Source organism: Balaenoptera musculus, chromosome 20 (genome assembly GCF_009873245.2).
Source record: "Balaenoptera musculus isolate JJ_BM4_2016_0621 chromosome 20, mBalMus1.pri.v3, whole genome shotgun sequence".
Taxonomy (NCBI): Eukaryota; Metazoa; Chordata; class Mammalia; order Artiodactyla; family Balaenopteridae; genus Balaenoptera; species Balaenoptera musculus.
The window spans coordinates 35,814,871-35,837,737 of NC_045804.1; the positions used below are offsets into that span (position 1 = coordinate 35,814,871).

The 22,867-nt window shown below is 35.3% G+C and overlaps 2 protein-coding genes and 1 pseudogene across 14 annotated transcripts in view; 2 read left to right on the forward strand and 1 right to left on the reverse strand.

The window, feature by feature from the left end:
- The window catches only part of INTS2 (integrator complex subunit 2), a 53,476-nt gene extending 47,705 nt beyond the window's left edge, over positions 1-5,771 (forward strand). For 7 of the 8 annotated variants that reach the window (XM_036836870.1, XM_036836867.1, XM_036836873.1 and 4 more), the window contains exons 21-25: positions 1,532-1,783; positions 2,138-2,245; positions 2,379-2,484; positions 3,466-3,642; positions 3,746-5,771. In XM_036836870.1, the coding sequence (XP_036692765.1) occupies positions 1,532-1,783; positions 2,138-2,245; positions 2,379-2,484; positions 3,466-3,642; positions 3,746-3,915 (813 nt within the window). In that variant the 3' untranslated portion in view covers positions 3,916-5,771. The remainder of the gene's footprint in view (positions 1-1,531; positions 1,784-2,137; positions 2,246-2,378; positions 2,485-3,465; positions 3,643-3,745) is intronic. The other variant, XM_036836874.1, reaches the window with a different exon arrangement.
- A 1,569-nt stretch (positions 5,772-7,340) lies between these two features.
- Positions 7,341-22,867, forward strand: part of BRIP1 (BRCA1 interacting protein C-terminal helicase 1) — a 194,420-nt gene continuing 178,893 nt past the window's right edge. For 4 of the 6 annotated variants that reach the window (XR_005018013.1, XM_036838329.1, XM_036838332.1 and 1 more), the window contains exons 1-6: positions 7,355-7,437; positions 9,020-9,142; positions 10,808-10,919; positions 12,545-12,718; positions 18,518-18,645; positions 20,206-20,325. Coding sequence is in view for 5 of the 6 variants with exons in the window: in XM_036838329.1 (XP_036694224.1) it covers positions 9,050-9,142; positions 10,808-10,919; positions 12,545-12,718; positions 18,518-18,645; positions 20,206-20,325 (627 nt within the window). In the remaining variant the exon portion in view is untranslated. Of the gene's footprint in view, positions 7,438-7,643; positions 7,826-9,019; positions 9,143-10,807; positions 10,920-12,544; positions 12,719-18,517; positions 18,646-20,205; positions 20,326-22,867 lie in introns of those variants that run through there. The other 2 variants (XM_036838330.1, XM_036838331.1) reach the window with 2 other exon arrangements.
- On the reverse strand, positions 9,904-10,598 carry LOC118886589 (annotated as a pseudogene).

Sequence of the window (22,867 nt, forward strand, 5' to 3'; positions counted from 1 at the left end):
AAGGGGAATTAGAGTAATAATATAGGTCCACAATCCCTTATCTGTAATACAGAAATCCAAAAAGCTATGAAAACTGAGGCATTTTTTTTGGTAATTCCGTTGGCAGAAAAACCTGACCTGATGTGACCTCGTTTGTGTCAAAACTTGACCTGAATTGATGTGAAGCTATTTATGGCCTTTATCCCACTTAATGTGAATGTTGGTATGTTTTGTTGCAGAAATATTAATACATTTGATTACAATGTACTGCCTTAGTCTCTGCTGGAGGTGTTATATAATATTACAGAAAAAAAAAATCTGAGTTCTAAAATAAATCTGACCCTCAGAGTTTCAGATAAGGGATTGAGGATGGTAATAGCTACCATTTATAGAATGCTTATTATATGGTGGGTGCTATTCTGAGTTTTTTATGTATCTTAACTCATTTACTCTTTACAACCAACCTATGAGGTATGGAGTATTATCTCCATTTTTACAGATTAGGAAAATGAGATCCAGAGAGGTTAAGTGACTTGCTCAAGGTTATACATTTAGTAAGTGGGGAAGCTGGGATTCAAGCTTGGGGAGGTTGGCTCCAGAGTCTATTAAAAAAAAAAAAAAAAAAAAACATAAAACAGTAACAACCCAAAACCCGTCAAGAATGATTATAAACTAAAGTTTACTTTATAAATGATTATAATGTAAGGTTAACCTTAGTTTATAATCAAGTTATTAAACAGGTAGATGGAGTAATTGTTTTCTTCTATCCCAGGCAGTGGCAGTCTTTCAGAGATGCATGTTATGTATTCACTTTCTTTTTCCTTCTTCCTGCTAGATGCGAGTGATTATAGCTCTCCTTTATAGGCAGGGGCATTAAGTAGATCACCCCTCAAGAAACTACTTTTCTATGAAATGGCACTCAAGCTTGTAGACTGAGCAATAATGAGTTGTATAGGTGGAATGGATGGTAAGGCAGAATCTTTCCAGAGCCTTAAAGAGCCTATCTTCAAATTAAAAGGAAAAAGAGCTTTGGGGAGTGACTTTTAGGCATTAATTATTAACCACCATCTTCAGAGGTGAGAAAAAGAGGGGAATACAAGATAGGGTCCTGGGAGAAGTAGGAATTTAAGAGGAAGGAAAGGAGATTCCTGTAGAAGTCATTTTTTGCCCTAGGGCCTGTTTTGGATGACACTGAATTAGAATACTCTTGTAGTAGATGCTCTTAAACTCGAGTTCATGTATCTGCCTTAGAGATGTGTGGCCACTCTGAAATTATGCCATATGTTGCTTTGTTTACATATGTTAATTTTTATGCTGAGAGGGTATACAGTTTTCTTCAGATTCTTAAAAGGGTTCATGGCCCTGAAAAAGATGAGAACCACTGGCCTATAGATTGTTCACTTTTTCTCTTAGAAGTACCTCTTTGCTTTTTGTTTTTTTAAAGGAACTGTTATTTTTATCACATGTGTTCATGTGAAAACAAAATCAGATTTGGTTTTCAAACAGACTTCTCAGAAACTTCTTAAATTCACTGTGTTTTATTTGCTTGTAGGATAGTGCAGCTGTCCAGATTCTCTTGGAGATTTGCTTACCTACTGAAGATGAGAAGGCAAAGGGTGTCAATCCAGACAGCTTGCTAAGGAATGTTCAAAGCGTTATTACTGCCAGCACTCCAACTAAGGGAATGGAGGAAGGAGAAGACAATTTGCTCTGTAACCTTCGAGAAGTTCAGTGCCTTATCTGTTGTCTGTTGCACCAAATGTACATTGCAGATCCCAACATTGCTAAGCTCGTTCACTTTCAGGTCTGGTTTCAAAGAATGATTCTTTATGGTTGAACTTTATTTTGGGGGTAGTTTTGAAGTATTAAATTAATAGGAATCATTTAGAAACTGGAGGTCACGCAAATGATCATGGTCCTTTGCAATATGGAGAAAAATCCAGATTTTTAAAATTTGATTTCAGCCTAATAAAGTGTTCATATAATTTATTTGTATTTTAGTGCCTCAGAGAGGTAAAATGCCAGGAAACATGTAGGGCATTGTAGCCTTCTGAGCAACTGTTACATAAAGGAAGTGAAACCTTCCTTTATATTTTTATCTGTATTTGACTTGCAGCTATTTTATTTCTAACTTTTCCCCCCTTTTTTGTTGAGATAGGGTTATCCATGTGAACTTTTGCCTCTGACAGTCGCAGGTATTCCATCTATGCACATCTGTCTGGATTTCATACCTGAGCTTATTGCACAGCCAGAACTTGAAAAACAGGTAATGAGCATTTTGGAACTTAAGGAGAATTTTGATCTCCCTCTAATCTTGCTAGTTATATAAAACATTTTACAATTTTTCATACTTAAAGACCTTCTTCAGAAACATGTAATATTTGGATTTTGTGTTCCAGATATTTGCTATCCAGTTGCTTTCTCACTTGTGTATCCAGTATGCGTTACCAAAGTCACTCAGTGTGGCTCGCTTAGCTGTCAATGTCATGGGAACTCTGCTAACAGGTGTGTAGCCAACCGACATCAATAACAAAAATTTCTAACATAAAGTAGTACATATTTTTTCTGAATTTAGTGACACCATGTTTTCTGTGTCACTAATAGTTATGCCATCTTTTGAATTATTCTTTTTGAAAATTTTCCTATGACAAATGTGATGTATAGTATAGAGGAGATGAGTAGGTAGGCAAATTGTATCTTTCATTTTTGTGAATGACTATATAGATTTATAGTAAATATACTAAGCATTCCACATTTTACAAATGGAAATCAAGTCTACCTTCTGAATATAATTATGTCAATAGAAAACAAGTTACAATCTATTACAAATGCTTAGAGTTCCAGAAAAATATAATCATCTGTGTAAATAAAAGATAAATATATAAGTTGTTTCCTTAAGTTCTAAAACATACCCTAACATTTTAACCACCTTCCAGGTTGTTAAGTAAAATGGTATGAAAATAAACTAAAAGATATGAACTATAATTCAACCTTTAAAAGTTATGGCTTAGTCAATTTCATATTCTTTCTCAGTGCTCCCATAATAATGTATTCATTTATCTTTCTATCGTATTCACTTCATGGTATAATTATTTGCAGTGGTTAAGATCTTACACTGCTTGAGTTCTATCCCAACTCCACTGCTAACTGGAGTTGAAGAAGCTTCTTAATCTCTCTAAGGTTTATTTAAGAGTTTCCTCATATATTAAATAGTTATCATAGAAATACTTTTTTCATTCATAAGATTGTGAGAATTAAATGAAACAATGCATGCAGTGCACCTATCACAGTGTTTGGACATAAGCATTTGTGTGTTGGATGATGGCTGACTACTAGATTATGAGCTCCCTGAAGGCAGGGGCTGGCCGTGTCTTAGAAAACTTAGTATCCTCAGCACAGAGCATGGTGCTTAGTATATTGTATAGGTCATGTATGTTGAATTTGTATCTGTAAAATGAAAAATTCTGTTTTATTTCTTTCTAACAGTTTTAACACAGGCTAAGCGATATGCTTTCTTCATGCCAACTCTGCCAAGTTTGGTCTCTTTTTGTCGAGCATTTCCTCCACTGTATGAGGATATTATGTCTTTGTTGATCCAAATAGGGCAAGTCTGTGCCTCTGATGTTGCCACTCAGACAAGAGACATCGATCCGATTATTACGCGTAAGTAGTAACTTATTTTCAAGAGTTGTTTTAATATCTCAAACAGAAAGGCCCAAATCCTTTCCAGATTTCTTGCCTTATTTATTTTTCCTTATGTTTTTAGGCCTTCAACAAATAAAGGAGAAGCCAAGTGGATGGCCTGGAATCTGTAAAGATCCATCTTACAAAAATGGACCTAGGGACACTGGAAGCATGGATCCTGATGTACAGCTCTGTCATTGTATTGAAAGCACAATAATTGAAATAATAAACATGAGTGTTAGTGGAATTTAAACAAAAACAAAAAAAACTTAAAACAAAAAAATGAAGCTGTTTTGCTGCATATACCCAACATGAATTTGCATCTTGTAACAGCTAAACTGAATGGGAACAGTAATGTCTTGGAATCACTAAAACGATTCAATTCAACATGAATACAATTTAGAACTCTCTTGAGAATTATGCTTGCTTGTATTTGATTGGCAGTTCTTTGGATCTACTTTGCTGGTATGTTTTTTGTAGCAGCTGAGCTTTTTCTGTTGGGAGCACATTTAAGAAACTCATTACTGGAAAGTGAATATGGCCTTGTATTAAGCTTTTGAAGTGAAGAAAAACTGCCATGCCTTTAATTTAATTTCTTATAAAAATAAGTCTGTGGGTAGCCCTAGTATGTACCTGTCAGCTAGTAACAGAGTATATTGTTGCAATGATGAGAGGGAGAAAAAGGGAAGGGAGAATTCAGGAAAAATTAGGAGTTTAGATACCCAAATAGAAACGTCTAAAACTTGCAATGCAAGTAAGAGTAATGCAAGATGGAATTCCATTTCTCAAGAAATAGTATTGAGAAGGCTTTAAAAAAGGCAAATAGCTTTTTGTGAATGATTTTCATGGAATTACAGATGAGGATTTTAAGATTTTACATATTTGCTTCAATTTTTACTAATATATGAAGCCATATGTTTAAAGAGATACTTGAATAATTTGGAATTTTAAGATACTGGTTTAAAAGTGTTTACAGAAACATCTTTGTGCAGAGAAGAACCTGAAAGGATGTCTCATTTAGTTTTTTTAAAGTTTATTTTTATAATGGTCAGAGGGGGGAAATACATTGGTATCTAATTAAAGTTTAGAGCAATAAAACCCACTGGATTAAAAAGTTCTTGGTTTGTCATCAGGATTATAAGTCACATCATAATTCTAGAAGATTTTGAAGTACAAAAATATATAGTGTTTGGACCACAGGAAAAATTAAAAAGGGGAAAATACTGTGTTGTGGAAGGATTTTGCAGTCCTCTTTTAGGAATGTCCATTGATTAGGTAGATGCATTCAGATAACCCATAATCCTCATTTTTTTTCTTAATGAAGTACCAGTGTAGGAGGTACTTCTCTTTGCTTTCTGAGATATACCTGAATGAACCCCCCCTTCCCGCCCCACTTGAATCAGACCTCTTCACTTATAAAAGAAATAAGGCAGGCTAATAAGAAACTGTGGTTTTTAAGAAAAGAAATTTAATTTCAGCCTTTTCACTAGCAAATAGTCACATCTTATTTTCCTTCTGTGTAAAACGGGATTACTGCTGGCCCTACCTCATAAAGGGTATTATATAAGAATTAATTTGTATCTGTTTCAAATCATTAAGTGCACAGTATCATCGATGAGAGTATTTATAACTTTTATTAGATGCTTAAAGTTCAATTAAATAATTTTGATGCAAAAAATAAAAGTGTACACTTAAAAACAAACTATAAGAATTTTCATATTTTTAAACAAGGCAGTTTTGTAGCCTTTTAAAATTAAGTACAACTGCTCCTGTTTTGTTTTCTTTTGTTTAAACTGAGGCTTTGGAATATCTTGTGTGAGTAGGTAACCTCTAGGAATTCAGAAAAGGTTTTCTAACTAAATGCAGTGCACATTCGTGGATCAATTTTCAAAGACTCGTCAAAACCTGCTGTGTTAAAATAATAACATATGCTGTTTTTCATCACGTTTGTTGATGATGTAAATAAAATGTGTAAATATATTAGTAAATGTTAATATTCATGTATTTTAAGTTTAGGTTATAACATTTGTCACAACGTGATTTTTTTTTTTATTCAAGTGAAAAACAGATGTGTGCAGCTATTTTGAATATTGGTTTATAAACATTCATATTCTTTATCAAATGAACTTGTAGTTTTTTGTGTTTCATTTCACCACTGTTAACCTGAAAGGAACAGTTCAAGGGACTGGAATCCAGGACTGTCTGGCTCCAGAAACTATGTGTATCCCCTTTTTGTTACGCTACATACATCAAAAGGCAATACAAGGTGAGAGTCAGTTGAGAGCCTTAGGAATTCAGGAGAGGAAAATCAGAGTAGTTACCCTGGAGCAGTTACTTAAAAGATTTTGATATTTAAAAAAAATTGTAAAAGCAGAATAATAATTTGAAGGTATTTTTAAGGATTTATTTTTATAAATTATCCTCCATAGCACTGTCTTACCGGTATTTCATTTTTTTGTACTTTCCCTTCATCTTTGCTTATGCATATGTATTTTCACATAATGGAATTCCATAATACCCAGTTTGGCATCTGCTTTTTTTCATTTAACTTTATATGGAAATTTTTTGCAAGTTGTTTGGTTTTTATAATTATTTTATTGGCTCCAGAATGACTGAATTGATATAACCATCTCCCTATTACTACTAGACTGGGAAGTTAACGATTTTTTTCTGAACAGAATGGGCACTATTATCAACTGAGGTACTACTACTTTTTCTTACTTTTAGATTACTTCTTTAGGATAAATTTATGAGCCTGAGATTACTAAATTAAAGGGTAGAATTTATTTTTATGATTGTACGTTTTGTCATTTTGGGAAGATATAGTAAAACTGAAAGTGAGGCAAACGAATCAACTCGCCTTTTGCTGCTCCGACCTAGAGCAAATCTGTGTCCCAAACTGGTTTCTCAGGATGTGAAAAACTGTCTCAGGTTTTGCTTTTTGGGGGCACTAGTATTTGAGCCAAGTTTAGGCTAGAGTTTAAAAAAACCCAACAGTTTCGCGACATCATGGTTAACTCCCTACCTTTGAGGAAACTGAAGTGTACTTGGCAAAGAATAAATTGGTCTTAGGAGGGACAGAAGGCTGACAAGCCTTAAAGGAGGTACTGGAGACCTCGAGAGCGTTTCTCTGGTTGAACGTGGTATCTGAGAAAGCCTTGACTATCAGGAGATTCTGTAGCCAGCTGTCATCGAATCTTTTCGCCTAATTTGGCTCAGCACTCTGGCAATTCCCTCCTGGGTCTTTTTCATACTCTGGCTTCCGGAAAGTTCGGAAGTTTGAATCGGGTGCCCCTGAGGAATGCTGAGAGAACTCGGCGCGGCTTAACGGTGTTTCCTCTTCGTTGGTCTACAGACCTTAAATGTGAGACTTAGAGTTTCCAAGAAAACTGAGGCACGGATTAAATCACCGGTTTCAAAAAGTCCAACGGCGAAGGCTCTTTTCCTTTAAATCCCTGGGCTCTGTGGAAGTCCATCGCTCTCGAGGCAATCGCCTTCCGGTGCCGCCAAGTAGCTTGGGTCCTTTCTTACTGCGGGGGCTTCCGTTGGGTGCCAGAGCGCCCCCTGACCTCGAGCCGGGATTGGTTGCTTGGTTTCTCGTCTTGGCGGGTGATTGGTTGTCTGAGCTCGCCCGGCGATTGGTGCTGGGAGTCGAGGGGGGTGGGAGGCGGGAATTCGTCTGCGAGAGTGTTGTGGAAGCGACTGATGAGAGCTGAAGGGCAGAAAAGGTAAAGCGGCCGCAAGCCCGCGACCGGGCCCGGGAGTCGCAGCCAGGTGAGGAAGAGAGGCTAGGACCTTTCTTCTCTGCCAGGGCTCCGCTGTGGTTGCTCGCAATTTTCAGCTTCCTTTTCTCCCGTGAGTGGGAGTGCAGTAGGCGGTGTTTGGGTTTTCCTCAGGGCGGGCAAGTCTGTCTCGCGGGAAGGGCGCGAAGTCGGCCAGGAGAGTGCCTTCTCCTTTCGTCCACCCGCTTTGCAGGCCCGTCGGTTGACTGGATCATCAGGGCCTCGGGGATTCCAACTTGCCGAGGGAGGAGGGAATGTGAGGAAGAAAACCTGGGAGCGGGGAGACTGCAGCTTACCTCCTTGGAACAGAGGCCTGTTATTAGCCCCGGGCCCCGCGTTACCTCTGGGAAGGAGGGGGCGACGGCGGGAGCCTGATCTTGGTTTGTCCTTTATTCAGTGTGTGGGGAAGCTTCCCCATTTTGAGATGTCTGTAGCCGCAACTGGGGAGGGGGGGTCGATTGGTTTCTAGGTTATATATGAGTAACTAGGCCAGCCTTGAGCTGTTGGTTTAGATTTAGGGGTGAGATTCCACCAAATTTCATTCTCAGAGCTTCACAGAAACACAAAATGTTAGAACTGGAAAAGACATTAGAATAGTGGTTCTTAACTTCTTTGGGAACACGTAAGCTTTGTTGATGGTTGTTATTGGCTTCATAATCTGTTGAGTTGGTATTTTAGCCATGTCTCCATCCCCAGATCGAATTTACCTTTTTTTCACCATTGCAAATAATTTTTCAGTTGATAACGGTGTATATCATTTTCCCTCAGTGTTCAGTTATTTCCTTAGGATATATTTCTGGGAATGAGAAATCTTTGGACTTTCTCTCCAGACAAATGCAGTCATACACAGAAACTTCTGCATGCAGTATCAAGAGATCACAGTCTTTCAATTACATCTATGAATCCTAGGTTAAGAAAAGGTGGTTTACAAGAGGTGGGGATTAAAGTAGATCACTTCCTATGTATCAGATGCTGGAGTTGAGGCACATTCTGTACATTACCATATTTAATTCTTAAGTCAGTGCCTGGCTAATTTTCATAAAAACCCTATCAGGTGGATATCTCCATTTCACAGATGAAGAAACAGGCTCTGTGAGATTCACAGTGGAATTCAAATTTAGGCTTGCCTTACTTCAAAGTCAATCTTCTTTCCATTATACCCTACTGACCTTTACGTAAGAATTACTGAGCACCTACCATGTGCCAAGGCGCTTTCTTCCTTAGAACAATTTTTAAATTATGGATTATTACAGATAAGGATCTTAGTTTAGAGAAGTGAAGAGACATGATCAGGGTAGCATATCTGAGTTGTTGTCAGAACCTGATGTAGAACCTACTTCCTAACTCCTGGTCCACAGCTTTGGCAGAATAAGGATGCAAATCCAGATTTGTTAGATTCCAAGACATGCTCTCAACCACTGTGATTTATAAGAGTAGGAAATCCTTTTACTTCCATTTGTTTTGTTTATACATTATTAATTCCAATTTTTGTTTCTAGACTTCTGTCCTAGTCTCAGGTATCTGTTTTTCTTTGAATGGCTTTGTTTCAGTATTGACTTTCATTTCTGTTGCAGTTAGGAATCTGAAGTAACCAGTAAAGCAGGATGTCTTCAGTATGTTCTGAGTATACAATTGGTGGGGTGAAGATTAACTTTCCTTGTAAAGCTTATCCATCACAGCTTGCTATGATGAATTCTGTAAGTATTGTTCAGCAGTTATTTTAAGTCTTTATTAAGATACAGATGCTTATAATTCATAACATACATTGAGCCTGTGACTACATTTTCTCAGGTAGTAAATGGATTGAAAATATTTGCTGGGTTCATTGAAGAACATCTAACCTTTGGAAAAATAATACTGATTGCTGCTAAACTGTATATGTCTATGATTAGGAGGTAAAGGAGAACATCCTGAAAAATGTTCTCAGCTCATTTAGAACTTATGTTTACTTTACTGAATTACTTTGAAATAGAAAGTATTTACTATCTTCTACGCAGACTACTATACTTTTCACCATAATTTTTTTGAGATATTTCAATCATATAGAAAATTAATATACAAACTTGAGTAAACCAATTTACCAGCTTTGTTAAATCTTAATATTTTGCCATATTTACTTTATACCTTGTTTATGAGTAACAAGATAACTAATATCCTGAATTTGTTATTTTTCTTTCCTAGCCATGTTTTTATACTTTTATTGCATAGGTATGTATCCATAAACAATACAGTGTATACTTTACATTTTTATAACTTTGCACAATGATATGATATTATGCTTATCTTTCTGGAGAACTTGATTTTTTTTTTACTTAATATTCTTCTTCTTCTTATTATTTTTAAAGGATTTATGCCATAAGTTTATTTATAGACGTACCTAGTATGTTGAGTTCAAGAGTTGGATCCTTTTTTCAGAGAGATTGCACCTCTTAAAATGCTCCCCTTCATATCTGTTTCATGGATTATTTTTTGAGCAGTTGGTGTCTTACTATAAAGAAAGGAGAAACAAATCCAGATCAGAAGTACAAAGTCATTGTAACTAGTAATCGCCCCTTGTTTTCCACTGAAAATGGTAAATTCTTCCCCGGACCCTCCTCATAGTGGCTCCTATGGACCACAGAGGTTGTGAACCTCCAGATGCTCTGTCCCAACGTAGCGCTGTTGGAAGCCTGTGGAAGGCGCAGAGACTGAAGGCAGAAGAAATGGCAGCAGCACACCAAGCCCTCCTTTCCTCATGACCTTGTTCCCTTGTCTAACATTTTTAAGATGTAGCCCTATTGATTGATAATGCATTTTCATTGCTGTATGGTATTCCATTGTATGAATATACCAGAATTTTATATTTGCCCATTTTCCTCTTGATAGACATTTAGGTTGTTTACGTTATTTTGCAATTATAAACAGTGCTGCTATGAACTTTCTTATACATGTTTCCTTGTGTTCCTGTGGGAAAGGTTTTGGGTGTTTACATAGGACTGGATTGCTGGAGTTCAGTATCGTTAACTTTACTAGAAATTGTTAATTTCTGTACACAGTGGTTGTAACACTCCCACCAACAGTATCCCCCATTAAGTTTTCATCAAAGATATTAGTGTATTCTAGTTTTACAGAAATGATGGTGCTTGCATAAGTAAGGTACAAATTGCTTTTCATTTCTTTTGTGCTTGATATGGTTTAAATCTAACATAATTTTAGGGAGAGATATAAAGGAATAAAGTCTACATTTAACTAAATTCTAGTTCTCCTTTCTGCTATTGCTCTGTTCCTTGAAGTGCATGCAACTTTACTTGTTGTTGTATGGAGAGAGACTTTAATGAAGTAAGTTGTTTATTGATTTTTTAAAATTGTTTTTGTGTCCATAGATTGTCAGAGGATTAAATAGTAAGCAGCATTGTTTGTTGGAGAGCCCCACAGGGAGTGGGAAAAGCTTAGCCTTACTTTGCTCTGCTTTAGCATGGCAACAATCTCTTAGTGGTAAGTAGTTGTTTGATGTCTTCAGGTTGCTTACTGGGACCTGAAAAAAATCTAATAAAGTACTTTTTACCCAGAATGCTTCAACCATGTTCTAGCTAATTTAAATATTCTCTTTTAAGATATTTCTTTATAATCAGTTATATATCTTCCAAAAGAGTTTCAATATAGTAAAATATGTTCAGTTAATCCTAAAATAATTTTGAACATAAGATAGTCCTTTATTTGATGATTCAGCGTGTATATAAGAATCTCGGATTTTATTTTTACTATTTTTCACAATAATGATTATGAAAATAATTAGATGATAATTTGTATATAAAAGTTGCAAGAGATGGGGCTGTCATGATTATATAGCATATCAGTACAAATAATTGCTTTTTTTGAGTAAATCCTTTAATATAGTTGCTTATCTCACAACATTAGAAAATGGAATACATAAAAAAGAAAAATTCTAGTTGATCTTTCTACTTGTTTGGATGCCAGATAAGCAGAAGTTTATTGTAATATTGTTTTTATGAATTCATATTATTTCCCATAGCTTTATTTGCTAACAAATGTCTAGTTACTTTTGTGAAAGACTATCTATTATTCATAATGAATCTGAAATACAATATTGGTCACATTTTAGTTACATAATTAGATGGCTCTGTTCTAAAGTATTAGGAGATTTTAAAGTTAACCATGGGTGTATATGTGTATGTATGTATGTGTGTATATATATGTACACACATATATATGTTTTTTGAAAAGAAATAGTTGTGCTACTGGTAAGACTATTAAAAATAAAGAGTAAATATTTTATAAGCTTTTGGTTGTCCATTTTGTTTCTTACTGATGTTTATCTTTGGGGAAAATGAGATTATCTGTTAATAAATTTTTAATGGGAGACTCTGGAAAATAAAATTAGTAGTATTTATGTAGTGCAGATGGGAAAATAATGTCAGTACTGTTTATAGAAAATAAAATAAATTATTTAGCTTTTATATATCTATGAATTGTATATTTATACAATGTAGGCACACAGAGAACTGTTACAATTTTGTATTATATTTAAGTATTGAAAATTACCTGTTTTATTTAATTTGAATATTGACTTTAAAATGTATTTTGATACATGTATCAGAAATGATATCATGAATCATGTTTTTTGAAATAGAAGTATAATGTGGGAATGATTTAACCCTTATGTGTTTACATTATTATTTTATATTGAACTTTCAAATTTTTCATTTAGGGAAATAGCAGTAATTAAGAATATACTTTAGGTATACTTGGTATTTTAATATATTTCAATATAAATGAATACTCAAGTGGTTGTGCCTCTGTTACATTATTAATCTTTGACTGTTATTAGATTTTTGTAAATCATGTAAATTGTTGATAACTTCTCTATAAATGTTTCTGGCATAAGTGTTTCTCACCTGTCCTAATTTAATGCTGCAGGATGGGTGACCAACTTGTCCAGATTTGCCAGGTACTTTCCTGGTTTTAGAACTGAAATTCTGAATCCTGGGAAACCTCCCAATCCTGGGCAAAAAATAAGGTGGTTGCGCACCCTAGCTGAAGAGGAAGATTAATGTTTTTTTAATTAGAAATATTATAAATAGAAGTTATTTCATTTTTAGGGAAGCCAGTGGATGAAGGCTTAAGTAAAAAAGCTGAAGTACCATTGTCGTGTTGTTGTACATGCCATTCAAAGAATTTTACAAACAATGACGTGAACCAGGGAACTTCATATCATTTCAACAGTCCAATTACACCACCTTCTGAAAGAAATGGCACTTTGTCAACTTGTCAAGGTAGTTTATATTTTGTCTGGATCTTTTGGTATCTGTAATAGGGGTCTTAATTATTGCTGTTATGAGACCTAATGTAGATAAATTTTGTTAGCATAATTGGTTATGTATTTCCACCTAATTTCTCTGGAATTATTTTGAATAATGCATAGAGTGGTCAGAAATCCTTGGAATATTTTATTCTTGGCCTCACTTTTAACTGATTCAGACATCTTGCTAGTTTAAATCATTTTTGAAGAAGGCAAGGCAAAATAACTGACATTCAGAAATTGATGTTATTTGTAGGCAGTATTGTTAATTATATGTCAGAATTTTATAAAACATTTTGATTTGTATTGTAAGGCAAAATCTAATTAGCCTCATTCATTCTTGATAAGTTTGCCTGGACTTCTGAGACCAGTATCCTATATGAGAATCAGGTATGTTTCAAATATGATCCTTAGCTGTTCTTACTAGATTTATTTAAGAGAAATATATTATCAATAACATAAAATTATTAATTTAAAGAATATTTCTTTTTTTTTGACTGTATGGAAAAGATTGACCATTACTTGCTTAAGCCAGAAACCTAGGAGACATCCTGTACACTTCGCTCTTCCTTATTCCTCCATGCAAATCTCCACCTCCATTGATAACTTCCCTAGTACAAACTACCATTTGTTCTTTAGACCGTGTAATAACTCCTTTCCTGCTTTCACTCATGCCATTCCTTAACTAATCACTGGCAGGGAGAAAAGAGGTTGCCATGACTGGCTGAAGTCTAAACAGTATCCACTTCCTAAAATCAAGGATGGAGTTGTCTTCCTCTAAAGCACATGACTGTGTGGAGGATGGTAGCTGCTTGAACCGAAGTGTGATTCTTTTAGGAATGAAGAAGAGGAAGTGGAATAGATGCCGGAGAGGTGACCAATAGTGTTGTCTACATGGTTTTGACCCTTAACATTTTTGGCTTTCTTTCCATTCTTTAAAAGGGTCATGCTTTCTGCTGCCTTCAGAGCCTTTGCTTGTGTTAGTGTCTCTTCTGAGGAAAATTCCACCTTCAACTTGTTGTCTTGCTCTTCCTTTAGCTCTCAGCTTAGATATCACTTCTTTAAGGCAGCCATACTGATCTTTCCATCACACTACATTTGGTTTCCCTATTATATTCTGTCATCTCACTGTGTACCTCTCCTTCATAGCACTTGTTACAATTCGTATTATCCACGTGTCTGTGTGCATCTTTTATTAATCTCTGCTTCCCCTAGCAGACTGTATACTCCATGAGGTCAGGAACTGTGTCAGTTTGCTCACCATTGCATATCTAGCAGTGCCTGGCATATAGTAGGAGCTAGATAAATATTTGTTGTATGAATGAATGGAATTGATTTTAAGCTAATTATTAATATAAGAACTCTTGGCTTATAATGTTTATGTACAACCTGTATTTTAAAGACAGCTTTATTGAAATATTCTTGACATAACAGACTCTATATATTTAAATGGTACATTTTGATAAGGTTCGACATAAGAGTATTTCCCTGAAACTTTCACTAACATCAAGATAGTGAATATATCCATCAGCTTCAAAAGTTTTCTCATGCCTCTTTATTATCCCTCCTTTCCACCATTTTATAATTTATCCTCCCCAAACAACCACTGAGTGTTTTCTGTCACTGTAGATTAGTTTGCATTTTCTAGAGTTTATATGAATGAAATAATACAGTTTGTACACTTATTTTGCCTAGCTTCTTTCACTTAACATAATTCTTTTAAAATTTATCCATGTTGTTGCATGTATCAACAGTTGGTTCTTTTTTATTGCTGAGTAATATTCTGTTGTATGGATATACTGCAAATTGTTTATGCAGTCACCTGTTGATGTGTATTTGAGTTGTTTCTAGTTTCCGGTTACAAATAAAGCTGCTATGAACATTTGTGTATAAGTCGTTGTTATGGACATGTGCTTTCACTTTTCTGGGTAAATACCTAGGAGTGTAATGACTGGATCACTTATGTTTAACTTTAAGAAACTTCAAAACTGTTTCCCAAAGTAGTTATGCCATTTTACATTTCCACCAGCAGTGTATGAGAGTTCCCATTTCTCTGCATCCTTGCCAGCACTTGGTATGGTAAATCTTTTTAGCCATTCTAATAAGCTTATAGTGGTATCTTACTGTGGTTTTATTTTGCATTTCCCTAATGACTTGTGATGTTGAGCATCTTTTCTTGTTTTTTTTTTTTTAATAAATTTATTTATTTTATTTATATGTTTTTGGCTGTATTGGGTCTCCGTTGCTGCGCGCGGGCTTTCTCTAGTTGTGAGAGGGGGCTACTCTTCGTTGCGGTGCACAGGCTTCTCATTGCGGTGGCTTCTCTCGTTGTGGAGCACGGGCTCTAGGCACACGAGCTTCAGTAGTTGTGGCACGCGGGCTCAGTAGTTGTGGTTCGTGGGCTCTAGAGCGCAGTCTCAGTAGTTGTGGCACACGGGCTTAGTTGCTCCGCGGCATGTGGGATCTTCCCGGACCAGGGCTTGAACCCGTGTCCCCTGCATTGGCAGGCGGATTCTTAACCACTGCGCCACCAGGGAAGCCCTGAGCATCTTTTCATGTGGTTATTAGCCATTTGTATATCTTCTTTGATGAAATGTCTGTTGAAATCTTTTGCCTGTTTATTGTTTTTTTCTTATTGTTAAGTTTGGGATTTCTTTATATATTTTTGAGTACAAGTTTCTTTTTTTAATCAAGTATAGTTTTAGGTTTTACTTTTAAGTCTAAGAGTTAATTTTTGTATACGGTGTGAGATGTGGATCCAGGTTCGTTTATTTTGCGTATGAATATCTAATTGTTCAGCAACATTTATTGAAAAGGCTACCCTTTGTCTGCTGCATTGCCTTTGTGCCTTTGTAAAAAATCAGTTTTCAATAAACTTGAATTTTAATATAATTGTGAGTTAGAGTTGTTTAGAGTAGTCTCTTCAAGGATCAGATGGGGTAAATCTGGGTTGTATTCTGATGCTCTCTTTACATTTTTAAGTAAATTCTTTAAAAATATAACCTAAATACAGAAAAATGCAAAAATTCTATGTGTATAGCTTGATGAATTTTCACAAAGTAAACACACTAGTGTAACTACCACTAGATGAAAAATAGGACATAGCCAACACCCCAGTGGCACTTTTCATGTTCTTTTCCTGTCACTATTCTCTCCACAGGTGGTAGCTATCTTCCCTCTGTCACCATTGATGAGTTTTGCTTCTTTATAGAAATGGAATTATATCTGTACTCTTGTGTCTGTCAGCTTTTGCTTAACATATTTCTCAGATTCATTTGTGTTGTATATAGCAGTAGTTCTTATTGCTGTATTTTATGGTATATAATACATTATATACCATAATTTATTATTTCATTCTACAATTGTTAGACATTTGGGTGGTTTCTAATTTTGGTTATTAAAGCTATTATGAACATTCTTGTTCACTCTGGTACAGATAGGTAAACACTTTCTATTAGATATAGATCTAGGAATGGAATTGCTGGTCATAGTGTATGCATATGTTGAACTATAGTAGATACTGCCAACGTTTTCCAAAATGGTTGAACCAATTTATTCATCACCCCCCCCACTCTACGTCTAGTAGTATATGGAAGTTACATTGTTCAGCATTCTTTTTTTTTTAAATTAATTTATTTAATTTATTTTTTAATTTTGCCTGTGTTGGGTCTTTGTTGCTGCTCGCGGGCTTTCTCTAGTTGTGGCGAGTGGGGGCTACTCTTTGTTGCAGTGCGCGGGCTTCTCATTGTGGTGGCTTCTCTTGTTGTGGAGCACAGGCTGTAGGCACGCAGGCTTCAGTAGTTGTGGCACGTGGGCTCTAGAGCGCAGGCTCAGTAGTTGTGGCGCACGGGCTTAGTTGCTCCACGGCATGTGGGATCTTCCCGGACCAGGGCTCGAACCCGTGTCCCCTGCATTGGCAGGCGGATTCTTAACCACTGCGCCACCAGGGAAGCCCCCAGCATTCTTGTTAGCACTTGATATTCGAGTCTTTTTAAGTTTTAGTCATTATGGTGCCTGTGTGTTGTTCTTGTGAATTTTAATTGTTATCTCTCTGGTAACTAATGAGGTTGATCATCCTTTTTTTTTTTTTTTTTTTTAATCTTTATTGGAGGATAATTGCTTCACAATACCGTGTTAGTTTCTGTTGCACAACAAAGCGAATCAGCCATATGCATACACATGTCCCCATATCCCCTCCCCCTTGAGCCTCTCTCCCATCCTCCCTATCCCACCCCTCCAGGTCATCGCAAAGCACCGAGCTGATCTCCCTGTGCTATGCTGCTGCTTCCCACCAGCCAACTGTTTTACATTCGGTAGTGTATATATGTCGATGCTACTCTCACTTTGCCCCAGCTTTGCCCTCCCACCCCATGTCATCAAGTCCATTCTGTATGTCTACTTCTTATTCCTGCCCTGCAACTAGGTTCATCAGTACCATTTTTTTTTTTAGATTCCATATACATGCACTAGCATACAGTATTTATTTCTCTCTTTCTGACTTACTTCACTCTGTATGACAGACTCTAGGTCCATCTACCTCACTACAAATAACTCAATTTTGTTTCTTTTTATGGTTGAGTAATATTCCATTGTATATATGTGCCACATCTTCTTTATCCATTCATCTGTTGATGGACATTTAGGTTGGTTCCATGTCCTGGCTATTGTAAGTAGTGGGATTGCTGGGTCATATGGTAGTTCTATTTTTAGTTTTTTAAGGAACCTCCATACTGTTTTCTATGGTAGTTGTATCAGTTTACATTCCCACCAACAGTGTAGGAGGGTTCGCTTTTCACCACAACCTTTCCAGCATTTACTGTTTCTAGGTTTTTTGATAATGGCTATTCTGACCAGCGTGAGGTGATACCTCACTGTAGTTTTGATTTGCATTTCTCTAATAATTAGTGATGTTGAACATCTTTTCATGTGCCTCTTGGCCATCTGTATGTCTTCCTTGGTGAAATGTCTATTTAGGTCTTCTGCCGTTTTATTTTTTTTTAACATCTTTATTGGAGTATAATTGCTTTACTATGGTGTGTTAGTTTCTGCTGTATAACAAAGTGAATCAGCTATACGTATACATATATCCCCATATCCCCTCCCTCTTGCATCTCCCTCCCACCCTCCCTGTCGCACCCCTCTAGGTGGTCACAAAGCACTGAGCTGATCTATGAGTCTGCTTCCCACTAGCTATCTATTTTACATTTGGTAGTGTACATCCATTTGTTTATTTTTGTTTTTATTTCCATTACTCAGGGAGATGGATTGAAAAAGATATTTCTGCGATTTATGTCAAAGAGTGTTCTGCCTGTGTTTTCCTCTAAGAGTTTCATAGTATCCCGTCTTACATTTAGGTCTTTAATCCATTTTGAGTTTATTTTTGTGTATGGTGTTAAAGAATGTTCTAATTTCATTTTTTTACATGTAGCTGTCCAGTTTTCCCAGCACCATTTATGGACTTCCCTCTTGAAAGCATATTTCTAAAAATGTTTGCTGTGTCTTTGTTAAAGTATACTGAGCGGTAAATAAGTGCTTTTAAAGATGTTTAGCATTTCCTATTTTAAACTATGTTATGACTTTTTAGAAATAAGTCTTAACGTCTTTTTTAAAGTTGAAGCATAGTTTATTTACAATATTATCTTAGTTTTGGGTGTACAGCATAGTGATTCAGTATTTTTACAGATTAAAGTCTTACATCTTGATTTTAATTTTTTTAAAAAAATTACCTAAATGTAAGTTATTTATACTAATTTTTTATGACTTCTTATATAAGACTCTCCTGAAAAAACTACACTGGCTGCAAAGCTATCTGCTAAGAAACAGGCATCCAGGTACAGAGATGAAAATGATGATTTTCAAGTAGAGAAGAAAAGAATTCGACCCTTAGAGACTACACAGCAGGTAAACAGTTTATTGGCAGTGGAATAATCCCGTTAGTTATAGCTGAACAAGGTAGTCAAGTATCAATCATTTTTCAGTGGCATCTGTAGAGATTATTTTGGGTAGTGTCAGATGTGAATTAAATGGTAAATTATTATAATTTCATTGTATAGAGTTACTCATTACAGAGGAGTTTATTATAGTAAATTATTCATAGTAGTATGTCATTAAAGTGAAACTGAATGGTGCTTTCTTATATGTAAGGAATTTGACAATAAAATATTTACTTAAGGCATGTATCAGTAACAGAGCTACTTTGTACTTTTTAACTCTTCTGTTGTTTTTATCTAATAATGGCATTTTGTTTTGGCCAATATACCTCTGATATGAATATTTAGGTCATAGATACTTTTGGTATTGATAGTTTTAATATAATGACAAAGTTTACTGTTATTTATTGAGTTTTTAATATCAATACATTATAAAATATGTTTATTTCTAAAAATTATTGAAGAACCTAAATTACTAGAAATTTTAAATGAAATGTTTTCATAGGTGAAAACAATGTTTTCTCAGAGTTCATGGCATTGAGGTAAGGAGGATGGACTTTAATAGACTTAGTTACAAATAAAAAAGATTATTAGTTAATTAGCATGTCCTTTGTAGATAATTGTTTATTTTTAATTGAATATACTCAAAAGGTGTTTGCATTTTTATGTAGTTTATCTGTTCCATTTATAATCTTTATTAACTTGAATAATTAAACCTTGTTTTTAGAAATAGAATGAAATCGTTTTCTAGTTTTATATTTGGAAAATCACCAATTACAAATGAAGTATCTCTAGAGATTTCTTTCTCCCAAAATGTGTACTTAGAGTTGGATGTTGTGAGGTAGAGCTCAACATATAGCATTTATTCCCTGACTTCATTGGCTCTCATTTCTTTTTTGTAGGAATGGAATTATCGACAGAAATGCTTCTTTTCCTCTTTATAATTTAAGTAAATAGGTTTTGGCAAGTAAGAAAAAGCATAGATAGTTTGGAAAGAAAACAGTGGTGTTTATAAAAGAAATTTAGTCAAATACAATTTGGATTATCAAATATCTAGTAAGTAATATAATAATAGTAATCAAGTAGTTCCATCAGGTAGGAAATAATGAATATTTACATTTAAAGTTTTTATTCTGTGTTTTTTTTTTCAATTTAGAATAAGGTTTCCATTTTTATTTACTTTTATTTTCCAGTTAGATATGTAATCAGACTTTGCCATAATACTATTCTTGGTATCCATATGGTGAGACTGTTTTATGGGAAGATCATTTTACAGTGCTATAGTTTTGCCACATCACTAATTAAAGCTATTTTGGTCAGAATTTGAGAGGTATTACTGTATTCTGTTTTATTTAAGTCTTATAATAAGGTGCCTATTTGTTTTTAGAAACTTTTTGATTGTTGCCAGTGAGAAATAGTAATTTTTTTTAATGCTGAAAACATACGTTATAGCTATTCTGATCTTTGAGAGCAACTAGCCTCATCAAACTTCCTAGTTACAATAAATTTTATTTTGGTTCTATATTTACAGATTAGAAAACGTCATTGTTTTGAAAAGGAGGTGCACCATTTGGATGCAAAAGTTGCTTCAGGAAAGACCACAAAACTCAACTCCCCATTAGGAAAGATAAACTCCTTTTCTCCACAAAATGTATGTATTTTTGCCATTGTTCAGTTTAAAGAAGGAAAATGTGGAATTTGCTAAATCCATTTTTGAAAAAGATGAAGAATAGTGTAATCAAAGAAGAGTAGAAAACAACTCAGAAGTCCTAAGTGCTGTCACATGTCTTCTGCTGTGTGAGATGGTAAACCTATGCTCTTTGTGCCCCAGTTTCCTCATTTATAAAATAAGAGAATTGGACTAGAACAAGATCTGGAAGTTTTTTCCTCTTTTACATTCTAATGTTTGTGAACTCTACTTCCTAAAGTTCTTTCAGTGTCCTTAGGGCATCAGTTCTCAAGGAGTAGTCCAGGGAGCTCTGGAGATTCCTGAGATTTTTTTCCAGATAGTCTGTGAGGTCAAAAGTATTTTCATAGTGATGTTAAGATGTTATTTACCTTTTTTTTTTTTTTTTTTTTAACTGTCTTTGACATTTGCACTGATGGTACAAAAGCATAGGTTGGTAATACTGTTGGTGCTTTAGCACAATAAAGGTAGTGGCATCAACCTGTATTAATAGTAATTTTCTTCACCGTCGTTAATGCACAGTTAAGAAAAGCCACTTTCACTTAAGTCCTTGATGAAGCAGTAAAAATTACTAATTTTATTAAGTCTTCACCCTTGAGATTTTTAACAGTCTGTGTGAAGAGTAGAGTAGTTTTCGTAAAACACTTTTGCATTCAGGAGTAGGATGGTTTTCTTGAGGGAAAGCACTTAGAGGATTGTTTGGATTGTGAGCTGAACTAGCCACTTTTTTCACAGAACATTGTTTTTACTTGAAAGAATAACTGACAGACTAACTTCAGTAATTCTTGAAAATAAACAAAGTGAGCCTGATAAACTTTGAGATTTCAGTGAAAAATCAGAATTTTGAAAAGTTGTATATACTACTGTGAGCTTAGCAGTTTTCTGATACTTAAAGACTCTGATGATATTTATTGGTGGTGATATTATATATGTGACTTTTTGATATTGTATAATGAAATGTGTTTCATTTGTATAGTTTTATATAAATGGAATCATGCCTGGAATTTTTTATTTAATTCCAAATATTGCGAATTTTACCTTGTTGGGTACTGGATATTATTGTATTTCTATAAGTACTGTTGAGTTTTGCTCTGGGATGCAGTTAAATTACTTGGAATCAGCTTGATCCTTTTGGTTCTTGCTTTTAGGATTTGTTAGGTAGGACCTGAGCCGGGTTTAGTTTTGGGCTACCTCAGTAGAGGCTAGCTCCTTTTGAGTCCTCTACCTAATGCTCCATGAATTATGAAGTTTTCCAGCCTGGCTGGTGGGAACAGGCACTGTTCCATGCTGTCTGTGAGTGTCTCTTCATTTCAGGTGGTTCTTGCCACTATCTTGGATTGTTTCCTCATTGGCATGTGCTGATCAGTACTCTACTAGATACTGAGAGGTCCTTCTGCAGATCTCTGGAGTGCATTCTTTGTGCAGCACTCTCCATTCTGCTTTCTTCTCTGTGAACTTTAGTCTTCTTGGTCTCCCTGGACTCTCAGCAGTGTCTCTTCAACTTGGGTTTGCTGGGCTATATCTGGGTTCCCCTTCCCCATGCCACAGCATGGAAACTCTCAGGACAGCAAGCTGAAAGAATCATAAGGCTTAATCTCATTTGTTTCCCATCTCTCAGGGATCACTCTTCCTTACCTGATGTCCTGTATCTTAAAAACTATTGTTTCATATAGTCTGTCTGTATTTTTAGTTTTTCGGGTAGGGGATGAAACAACTCATTGACAAATTCCAGAAGTCTTTAGATGGCTTATAAAGCTCCTATTTACCTGTACAGTCTTTAGGCCTTTATAAACTTTTTGCATTCTTTTGCCCTTTCTCCTCTTTCCCACTTTTTTTGGTCTGACTTCTGCTAATCCTTCAGGAAGCCTTCCTTGGTGTCCCCAATTTTGAGTTAGATTCCCATCTGGAATGTTCCTTGTATTTCTCGAGAACATTTTCTTTTTTTTTTTAATTAACATTTTATTTTTATTTTATGTAATTAAATTAATTAATTTATTATTTTATTTTATTTTTGGCTGCATCAGGTCTTTTTTTTATCATCTTTATTGGAGTATAATTGTATCGATATGTATGTTCCTATTACCATTTTCTTAATTGTTTTGGGTTTGTTATTGTAGGTCTTTTCCTTCTCTTGTGTTTCCTGCCAAGAGAAGTTCCTTTAGCATTTGTTGTAAAGCTGGTTTGGGCGTGCTGAATTCTCTTAGCTTTTGCTTGTCTGTAAAGGTTTTAATTTCTCTGTCAAATCTGAATGAGATCCTTGCTGGGTAGAGGTAGAGTAATCTTGGTTGTAGGTTTTTCCCTTTCATCACTTTAAATATGTTCTGCCACTCCCTTCTGTCTTGCAGAGTTTTTTGCTGAAAGATCAGCTCTTAACCTTATGGGGATTCCCTTGTATGTAATTTGTTGTTTTTCCCTTGCTGCTTTTAATATTTTTTCTTTGTATTTAATTTTTGGTAGTTTGATTAATATGTGTTTTGGCATGTTTCTCCTTGGATTTATCCTGTAT